General features: G+C 34.1%; 1 protein-coding gene across 1 annotated transcript in view; it reads left to right on the top strand.

Annotated features, from left to right (window-relative positions):
- Window positions 1-5,072: 5,072 nt before the first annotated feature.
- LOC126846102 (SLIT-ROBO Rho GTPase-activating protein 1-like) overlaps window positions 5,073-11,709 on the top strand; it is a 42,753-nt gene continuing 36,116 nt past the window's right edge. The window contains exon 1 of the mRNA XM_050585237.1: window positions 5,073-5,603. Within this exon, the coding sequence (XP_050441194.1) occupies window positions 5,495-5,603 (109 nt within the window). The 5' untranslated portion in view covers window positions 5,073-5,494. The remainder of the gene's footprint in view (window positions 5,604-11,709) is intronic.

Genomic DNA, 11,709 nt, shown 5'->3' with positions numbered 1-11,709 from the left:
ATAGCTACTCCTAATAAAATATTGGTCTTCTTTAGACCAAAGTACATAATATGTCGAGTATTAAAACATTTTCCATTTACATATTTTGTTCTATGTACGACTTCGATGAATGTGGTAGGTGGGAGTAGGAGGAGGTAAAAATGCCTGGGATGCAGTATGGCATAATTGGTAACCCAAAATAATAGAGGGTTAACACCACTCAAAATACATGCCAATAATTCAAATTACCAATATTTGGAATCCCAGCTTATGCGTTACAATAATACTAACATAAACTAGATAAAACAATTATTTCCTTTAAGAGTTATTCGAGTTGAAGGCAACCGATATTACAAGTGTAAAATATATTTTGTATAAGCAATTTTTTTTTTAACACTAAATTTATCCACTCGATTTGTGCGGATCTATGAAATTATGAAACGAAGTACTCGTTAAGTATGATTTCGCGTATTTTATTTTCGAGTTTACAGCATACTATAGTGTTTATGGAAAAATAGGAATTCAATTGTGTCGTTGGTACAAACCACAAAATGCTATTGTAACTTTAGTTGCAGTGTGTGGGGATATAATGAAACATAATAGCAATTTATAATTTTACATATACCTACGTGGTAAGTGTATTATGCGGAGAATAGGGGGTTGGGGGTGGGGGGCTTGTGATTCTAAAAACCTTAAAACTTAAAATTATCGATGCATTTATTTGGAAAGCGTTAATTTTAAGTTTTAAGCTTTTTTTGTATCCCAAACCCCCGATTTTTGTGCTAAACTCGAGGAAGTTTGGTACGAAAATCATGTTGCTGGTTGGTCTGTTATATTGTTAAGTTTGGTCAAAGGTAGGAAGAATAATGTTGTCCCCTCACCAGCGCCGGACGTTTTTGTATCCTTAGCAACCGCCTGGCGCCAGCAACGTCGCGACGCGTCAATTACGACGCCACGTTTTGTCCCTTCGCTATATTTATATACTTGTACTTAAATATATACATATACTTGTACTGATAGAACTTTTATATGTCGAGGAAAGCCCGTCCGGGGCTCGTATTATTCATTGCACCCCCCCCCCCCCACAACTCCCCTTGGCCTTCTCTCCGATCGGATGATGTATCCAAACACAATAAACACACTTTACATTATGACTAATACCACCGCGTACCCTTATTTTATGAAAGTCTATTACAAAAGCCGTGTATTCAGTTGCCTTTGCGGTTCTCTGCGGTTGTCCTCTGGAATTTTTACCGGTTTTCGGCACTGAACTCAGATTTCAAAAAAATGTCCAACCCTGGAAGACGGCCATTTTGTGTACCAATTTAATAAAAAGTAAAAAAATGCTTCTTTACTTTTCCACGATACGTAATGAAAAATGTTAGATTAGGTGATGTAAGGCACAGTCGTATAACAGACATGAGAGCTTATATAAGCCACAGAATAAACAGAAATGAATCTTAGAGTTTATAAAGAAAAACGGTCAGTCATATTGAGATTTAGCCAGTGATGCCAAAACTCGGATATTTCCTATTTTTTAATATTTCTGCGATTCATGGCTACACTGTTAGCATTTATTAATATCCTACACCGACGACAATGTCGTTGTCATTTTCCGCATTTGTCAAATGAACCAGCACTGTCCATTTCTAAATAATTTTCAAGATTATTACACTGTACTGTTTACACACAAACAGCTTTTACCTGAGGAAAAAAATACAAAATGCTTCTGTTGTGAAATAATTGGTAAACCGACAGCCGACGTTTTGTACACAGCCGACCAACAATATTGCCTCTGTAAAAGCCATATTATTATCATTATTTCTATTATAAACGGTGACATTTATTGGGTCAGTATAACCGGACAACGACTACCCCGCCATATGGTTAATAAATGATGCTACACAATACACATATATATTCACATCCACCCCGATGACAATATGATAACCAGAAAAATACCAGAACAAAAGCAACATCCCTCCCCCCACGACGTCAAATTTATTACAGACTCTATAGTGACACATTTATATAAATTGTATAAATAATTAAATTTTTGTCAAACCATTTGGAGGTAACGCTAACGACTATTGCTTGTTTTTTACATCTATATCAAAATTTATGGTTTAATGCAAATGTATTCGACAACACGACACGCTAATTTAAATCGACTAAAAAATTATGTTTGAAATTATGTAGATAATGTGTTAATATCTCACTGATATGTTACATGAACTCAATGAGATACAGTTTAAAGTCCGGTAGGATCCATTTACATTTTGTAATGTTGCTATACAATAATTAAATTCAGTTTGGTTGGCGTTCAAGGCTGGGAAGCATTTCAATTAAAATATTATAATGTATTCAAAATATTTGTTTTTATAGACGTGAATTTTTAAAATTTACAGATTTTATTAAGTGATAAAAAAAAATGTTCTTGTCTTAACTATATCTCAAAATAAAAAAAAAACTGATAACCGAATCGAATAAAAATATGTTTGTAATAATTTACAAATAAATATGTATTTCCTACAGGAAACTATAGAAAAATCCTCTTCCAGTTTTTTGCATTTTCTAAAAAATGTGAGTTTTTATTCTAGCTTACTAGTGAAAAACTTTAAAACGTATTTAGATCTCTAAAATTTTAAACTACTACTACCGACCTAAAATTCAATTTCAATTTATAAAAAATTACTGAAGCTATAGACTTATCACATTGTAGGAAAATTATAAACTATTTATGACAACATAACAGATTTGTTATGCTATCTACTAACAGATTATAACGTTAACATATTCTCATTGCGCTTCTATTATCAGCAAACAGATGGCGCCACTAAATATCAAAATATATTGTAAGTAACATTGTTTTTTAATCTAATTTGTCATCATTCCTATTTTATAGCGTTGGGAATAAATGTCAAAAAGTAGGTATATCGATTATTTTTTATCACCTTTAGTTGTTGAAACAATGTAAAAATATTTAAAACGATAATTAAATATTATTTTAGTTTATAATATTTTGATTGGAATTTAGATTTTTACAAAAACGACTAACAAGTTCCTATATTTAAATTATTTGCTGAGCTGCATGGATTTTATAACACATCATTCAATGAATATATAAATTGTTTGTTAGTAATTTACATACATATATTATACAGATGTTGTGCTAAAATAATTATCTGCCATGCCATCTGGTGCCTGGTTCCGTTTATTTCGTATTTAGCTGTAAGTTTTTCTCAGCAAAACTCAACAACGTAATAGTTAAATAATTAACCAAATCTCTTTGGGTATTAAATAAGATAAATGTATTTTTAAAAATCATATTTATGACTTGTTGACATCTCAAGAGTAAGCAAAACAAATTCAGAATTACTCACTCAAACACTACAAACGTTGTTGACATAGTCTATGTATAACCAACATATCAGTTACATTATTTTTAAGTAAAACAATTTTACTTTATGTATAATATAATACCGACCATATCAAAAATATTTAATGGCCTCTTGAGGTATAAAAAACTCAATTCGAATTAATTTGATCAACTAATAAGTACAATATATTTTGTAATATTTGTTTTTTTTCTTTTACTTAAACTCATCAGCGAGTTAAAAAACCAACTTGTTCTATGAAGCCCATTTTTCGCGTAAACGTGTATTGTATGATTCTTTATTATAATTTATAACGTGTATACTTTAATTTCAACAAAGATATATAGCTAGCTAATTGGTCATAATAAAATATATTGTGGGAAAATCATAATTAAATTACTCTCGTACCACATATTTTTTATTGTTTTTACGTTCACATTGATCTTATCTGCACATTAAACACCACAATAAAACAGTTTGGATTCAGATGTAATTTTAATCAGTGCCTAGTTTGATATTATATGAATGTTTTTTTTTCATTATTTTATGTTCATACTATTTGTAACATATAACTAGGTACTGATTTAATGTATGAATGTACGAACCCTTCTGTTAACGCCTTCATAAATATTAATAGCAATTATTAGGGATTAGCAATAATTTTAATACACAACATCAACTCAAATAGCTTGCATAATCTCTAAAGTCATGGTCAGCTATTAAATAATTTGATGTGTCTAAGTTATCGTCGCCAATTAGTAATAATTAAGCAAAATAATAATTATTTTAAAATGTATATGTAACTAGAATTTGCACATTATAGAGACCTTTTAACAAATTTACTACAATATGAATTTCAATTTGCGTTTATGCACTAGTAAATTGTATTTTAACCTTGATCACAATTTAGCCACTTCATTGTACTTTGACCTTATGTGTTAATTTATATTTTAACAGCATAACAAACGTTTGTACCAAAGTATGTGATATTTTTAAATTAACGTTTGTAAAAAAATACCATCAGCCTTCTGAAAATTAGAAGTAGTTATATTATGAGTAAAACTTGGTGGAGCAACGTGGTCAAATATTTGCTTATAATTAGTATAATATACATATGTAGCAGACTTTGATGAATTTGATAGACTATATTAAAATATTTTTACCTAGTTAAATAAATTATTTACAAAAAAAAAGTATTTAACAAATTTAATTTCCCTAATGTACCTAATCTATCTTTGTAAAATTCATAACTATGCAAGTTAATACACCCAATGTTGTCAAAACGGAAAACTATGGAAAACATTTTTCCAGTTATTCATAAAAAGCAAGAAAAATTAGTAGTCTGAATGATGCATATTGTTAACTTTAAAACTTGTCATCATCATGACCACGTGGGAACTTAGGACCGAATGCCAAACTATAATAAAGGATGCCGGTGGAAAATCCAACCGCAGCGGTGACCGTGCAGCTGTTGCTGTTGCAGGCAGACCGCGGTTTCACTCGGACAGATGGCGTTACGCGTTCCTGTCCGCTAACCGCGTAAACGGTTCCTCTACCTTTTCCACCTTTCAGCGGCGGACCGCGGTGCACCGCCAGCCCTCTCTCCCCGTCCGGCGCGGTACAACCGACGGTAACACCGGGGAGAAACGGCAGCAACAGCAACAACTGCAGGCAGGCGGAGACCGTACGGCCAGGTTAACTGGTTTTCTAAACAGTTTTTTTCTCGACCACCGGCCCGGCGGACGCTAGTTGTTGTTGTTTTCGGTTGGTCGCGTTCAGAATGTTATTATTGTCATTTTTCATCTCTTGCAAAACACGCCGTTTTTTTATTTAAATAAACGACCGCCTACGCCCAGTGTTTTCGCCTTTATTTATTTATAAATGTGTTCAACGTGAGTGCCAGTGCGTGTGCATGTGTGTATAGGATTGATGATTAGCTTGTAGATCCGAGAAATGCTCAGTTTTGGACACCGTTTCCGTCGCCGCCGTTGATCTGCGCTCTTCGAACCCGGTTCGCTGTAGTAATATTAAATTATTCTACGAGTTTTTTTTTAAATTTAAACCGACCACCGTCTGTGCCCGTGTGTTGTCTTTGAATAGTTACAGTTCTGTAACGTTCTTATCTATCCGTCGTCCAGATGCTGTGCGCCGAAGAGTTCAGTGGCAGCATGGACGAGTCCGACTCCGGAGGATTCAAATCTCCAATACGGCGTCTGGGATCGACCAGGAAAATATTGTACTTCAACAGTGAGTTTAATTGTTATTATTATTATTATTCGGGGACAAAGTTATTTATATGCCTACACAATATTATGTTGCTCGTTTAGTCGTTTTGGATAGAGGATACTGGATTTTATAAATGAAAAATCTGGCCGCACACATACATGTGCTGAGTAGACTTTGAAAGGGTAGGGTACATAGTATTAAGATTGTCTGGTTGCAGCAGCAGCTGTTGTTGTTTTCTTTATTGTTTACCGACCGCTTGGATCACCACGGTTTGGCGAACGGTCTTAAGAGCAAAAATGTGCAAACTGTCGTTGCGGCTATTGCCTTGCACAATTGGTTACGGTGTTTGGCCGGAGAAAGTCCGACTGGAGATTTTCAGATGATAATAATTCGGATTGATTCGTCGGTATGCTGGTAAACCGTAACACACACACACACACAGAGTACCGAGTACAATGTACAATAATTCGTATCTACTCGCACGTGGAAAACCGTTGAGAAATCATAAAAAAAAAACATCACATTATACCGGCGTGCAAAAAAAAAAAAATACTTTTGGTTTTAAACGTGTTGGCAGCACACGGTCGCGTATCAACAAGTGTGCGACGCTGTAGAACGATAACAGCTATGTGTCCCATATGGACAGCATCTTCATATGGAACTACATAATGCTATTATGTAGAAAAATAAAACCAAAACGTGTATCTCATTCCGTACACGGTAGTCTCGTCAAACTGACCTGACGTTTGCATATACATATCAAATATGGCTAAGTAGTATTATTAGCCTTTGATAATCCTGCTCTGGTCTGGATTTGATTTGATATTACCGCTTTTGATACGACCGGGGAAACAAAAATAACTGGCCTATTGTTTTGCTACCGTGGATGAAATCGCCTCGCCGGATTAGATGACGACGACGGTATCCACAGTCCGGAAACACAGTTGTCATTTTACTGAAATTCATATATTATACAGTATTATTTCAACGATAGTGTATAAATAATTTTAAATACCTCCATCCGGACCATATAGCCGGCAACAACGCCCGTCTCATAAATTATTCATAGAGGCGCACAATATGCAGCTGAAGACTAAAACACGGTTAGGAGTTATGACGTTTTTGATAAATACGATTAAATGTAAATTATAATAATACTCTAGGTGGTTTGAACAATACTACACTGTTACATCACAATGTAAACGCTATAGAGTATTTTCCCAATAATAATAATCGATCAAAATATTACACCGTATTATGGCTTTGTGTGAAGAATAATAATATGTAATTTGTTCGACGTGTCTCGACACATTTAAATATTTAAGTCGTCTATATCGAATTAAGTTTGAGAAGCACAAGTTTCGAGAAGGTATAGAGACGATCCTACTTACCTTAATCCTCGGCTCAATACTGCCGTTTGTGAGTTAAGACTGAAGTCAGAAAGTAAGTAACGTCTTGAGAGTCTTGTCTGAATGTCTATATACATAATATCGGATTAATAACAACGACGCATAGTTGCACGCAAACGGTGATTCCTGTAAGAATGTGTTTCATTTGCATTTTGATTTACATAATAAAATGTTCATTTTTATTATCCATTTATCGCATTGTGGCAAAAGTATGAAATTGCCATTTACGACGACGACAACGTTACTTCCAATAACACTGCCGGATAGTAGTAAAATACAAACAACAATAATGATTAATACCCTGTTATGGTCATAACACCTTATTCTGGATTTACATAATGCAATGTTTGTCACGTCGACATAAAAATTAAACTGTTTGCCCGGCCGGTGACATTAACACTTAACTATTTTTCACGGAATCCAGCAGATATGGTTTTTATACCCTCCTGTGGGCGAAGTTGTATCGAGAAAAATGCCAAAAATCTATTAAAATAAAAAATATCGATTTTATACCAAGTGTAAAGTAGACTTGATATAGGTCAAATTTTTGCTTGTGGGCAGCCTAACCGTTTGTTTAACAAGACAAATTATCCTTGCGTTGAATGAAGACAGGATGACCTCGTTGTCAACTCGAAAATGGGTACATAAACCCTCGACGGTAGGGTGGATAAAATTATAATGTAAAACCTAGTGTGATGTTTTATTTTTTTTACCTATAGATTTGTATTTTTATTTTATCACTCTTCTATGGAAACCCGTCGTGGCATACTCCCTGTGTACACAAGGAAACGTGACTGAGGGTCATCATTGTCAAGACGCAATACGACAATAGGACGGTAGACATGATTTCTATCTATAAAAGACAGACTTCTAAGGTGCAATACAACCGTCACGAGATGATGATAAAAACAATTTTCGACAAAAATACATGGCCGGCAGCAGCTGCCTGTAGTAGACCCGCCGGTCTGTAGGTGTTGCGTTGAACGTGGCGCTTCGTATAGATAATTCTGAATTTGCATAATATTATTATCATTTGTTTACCGGACAATGGCGGCGACGGTGCCAGTTTGATAGTGGCAAACATTTAAATTCAACTAAGATTGCTTGTAAAATTGTGTCAACGGCCTCGCGTGGCTTTACGACACCTTCGGCCGTGTACAGAAACTATAAAACTTGCTTTATCCACTAAGTACCGCTATAAAAGCACAGCCAGTACGGAAAAGAAAAAATTATGGGTCTTTTTTCGTTCATCGTGGACCAGAGTTAGCGTATTGTGCGAGCACATATTTCATATTACATAGTCAATATTGATTTAACAAATGAGAAATAGAAACTACAATCGATTGATGGGTTTATTATTTTAAAAATAACCACCATAGTAGTTTACAGTAATTACATTAGATTACAGTAAATAATATTATACTCGTTTATACATATTATTATTCTTCAATTTGATTAATTACATAGTAAGATGCGAAGGGGTTAGGATACTGCTTTTACCGCCTCCTCAATATACTGGATCAACCCCTATTTATAACAGCTATATCGTTACACGAATTACGGTAGCATTACTCATTATTATTTTTGTTTTGTTATTATATTGACTTGACTTTAACAGCGCGGTTGTCGATTGATATGGGTAAGCTGTAACCGGATAGGCTAGAACACATGTTTTGGTACACGGACCACTCGGTAGCCAGCCCGAAGTGAATTTTAGCAATGATTTATGATGTTTTATTTATTTTCGTTCGTTTTTCTCTCCGGGGAGCAAATGCCAAAAATGAATATTATAATTAAAAAAATTGAAAACATAGTGGTTAGAGAGTAAACAAAAATCCTAGAGTGGATGGAGAAGATTATAAAATAGCGCGGTTTCACATACACGGGCCATTTTTAATTGGAATCTAGTGGAAAAGTATTATTGACAATACACCCCTTCTCCTGCCCCCCCCCCACTCCATCTAGCGTCGTCTTAAGTACGGGGAAGTACGACCGTTGTGCGTTTTCCTTTCTTTCTAGGGTCATAGTCCTGTGTGCGATTATCGTTATTATATACCTACACACCGAGAGCGAATAGCTGGCGGCGGACGTGAAATTCTTTTTGCCGGTATTCGAAAATATGCGGCGGCGGTGTTGGAGGGCACTGCCACTGTCGTTCCCTATTATATATAATATATATATTTTTTTTTGTTATTATACATCTCACAACTATATACAGTATATAGAGATATTACAATGCCAGAACACATACACACAAAAAAGAAGATACACCGACATTGGTCTAAAAATGTAAGACGCAAACATTATAGCGCAAACATTGCAGTATGTATCTGTTGGCCAAGTGTTCGTTATGATGGTATATACAACTGACTGACTCGAGGGACACTTCGATCCCCACATCCCCTGAAAAATGTAAATCCTGATAGATATTGTTACTTTTAATAGCATTCTTCGTCTTACTATTTAATTGAGTCAGAGGAGGAAATATTCAAAATCATTATTTATTAGTAAGTATTACAATAGTGACTGGCCACTTTGGCGAATCTCCCGGACCTGACCCAGTGAATTTAGCCAGAATGATTTAGTTCCTAAAGAAATCGAATTTATATAAAATGACCCAAGTTATAATCAATAAAATTATAGAATTATTCGTTTAAATTACATTATATTTAAATTCAATTTTATTTAAAAAAAACACAAATTGTACTTGTTTATTTAGTTCCAAGTATTACCAAGTAAATAAGATAATATAAGAGACTACCAGGATTTGCTCGGTGGATCTATCTGCTTATGTATTAATAAAGTGCTACTAATGTATGCTCTAATCAAATGGTAATGCCCAATTTTTTTTTCAATACACAATATTAGATTAACTTACCAGGAATTTGGGAAAAATAATTTAAAAAGTATATATCTAAAGCAGTTACGCTTATAACATCTGGTAGATAGTAATTATTTCTTTATTAACTATAGGTCGCCATCAATACAAAAACATGTTGCATTTCTGATGCAATTGGCACTGCAGGGCTAGATTAGATCCCTCATACATTAATTCTATATCTGACCCTATTCTACTTTTACCCGCCCGCATATCGCTTGAGCACTATCTTCGCTTTAGACAGACACCTAATGCCAATCTAGGAGGGCTGCTGATGTGTTTTAGTTTAGGAATCGATAAGTCATGATTGTTGAATGAATAAAAAAAAAAATGAAAATCAATCGTGTATATTATATTTTATTTCATATCCATCGCCGTTATACTTTTATATTTCCATCACTTCACTTTATGTTGGTGTGTGTGTGTGTCTAGAGGTGGCGAGCAGATGTTTGTCGTATCCTTTCCCCATAAATACCCACCGTATTAAACATAATATATTATATTATATACATGCATTGTAGCAACATATCTCTACGGTAGACCACCGCCATCGGTTTACCATATGGCCGCCGTCAGTGTTTATAATATACTAAATAATTAATCATTGAAAATAGTCCAACGACTCGTCACCGTGGCAATCTATAGAGATCAGTCTGATGTCTGAGTTTCAATGTATACAATATAATAATAATAACAACATAATATGTAACGAAAAGCAAGCATAATGGCGAATAAGCTCACACTGAGTGTATTTTATTTTTAACGCTTCAACGATTCGGTTAGGTCGGAGGAAATAATAATATAACATGGCCGTTGTGGTGACGGTTATAAAAAGAAGGGTTCTAAGAGTGTAAAATCCCTTTAAAGATATTATTATATTTGCATAATAATAATATAAGACCGTGGTCAGTATTATACAGTTCCCCTCTTTCTCTCTCTCATTAACATAACGTTATATAATGTAAACGATTTGTAACAAAATAAAAATATAATGACATTCGGGGATTTTTTTTTTATTATATACTTTTATTAAGTCTGCGAGTACGTTATTATTTTACAATAATATTACGTGGTCACAAACATTTGAATTTCGTTATAATAGCAACGCTTATAATGGCAAAAAAAAATATTTTAAAAATTACGGTAACCCTTTTTAAGATATAACAATATTATTCTATATATGTTATACTTATGCAATTTTGTTATACTTTGTTGTTCACGTCGTTTCGATAATAATATCGATTCAATTAGGTAATTGAATAATTAACGTTATAGTTTGTTCGACCCCCCTCCCCTTTCCTTCCCTCTCGTGTTGCCTTTGTCTCGTGACATGATACGAGACAATGAAATATGTACCATGTGATTATTATGAAACATATTATGTATAACAGTCAACGTAAAACGTATACTATAATATTGTTGTGCACCGTGTTATGTACTTTTGTAATATTGTATTTTTCTCATGTTAACACAACACTGGGCTGTTTTACATCCACCGTACATATCCAAAAAAAGTAGATGCTCATTTGGTTTCATTGCGTGCGTCTAAAAATATAAACAAACTTTAATAACATCAGGCGACCAAAAAGTGCAAAAATAAAATCCGTGTGTTATACAGTGTGGTCAGAGTAATGTTATCGACCGTCTGTAATGTTATCACTTATCACCGCATCGACCATCATTAACACGGTGTAGACTATATGAAAACTGATAGCGCTCGGCATGTAAACAAAAACCACGACGTCGCAAAATTAAATCAGTGTGACCGCAGATCAAGCGTAAAATTTCATAATAATATCGCAGATTAGATAGCAAAAAAATAATCTATTCTGTGATAACA

The sequence above is a fragment of the Adelges cooleyi genome, unplaced genomic scaffold (genome assembly GCF_023614345.1).
Source record: "Adelges cooleyi isolate 19-005CV unplaced genomic scaffold, UGA_ACOO_1.1 ACOO_flye_CR_arks_rails_tigmint_CR_PRNA_9, whole genome shotgun sequence".
Taxonomy (NCBI): domain Eukaryota; kingdom Metazoa; phylum Arthropoda; class Insecta; order Hemiptera; family Adelgidae; genus Adelges; species Adelges cooleyi.
The sequence above is the reverse complement of the archived record's forward strand: the minus strand, read 5'-3'. Positions and strand labels throughout refer to the sequence as shown.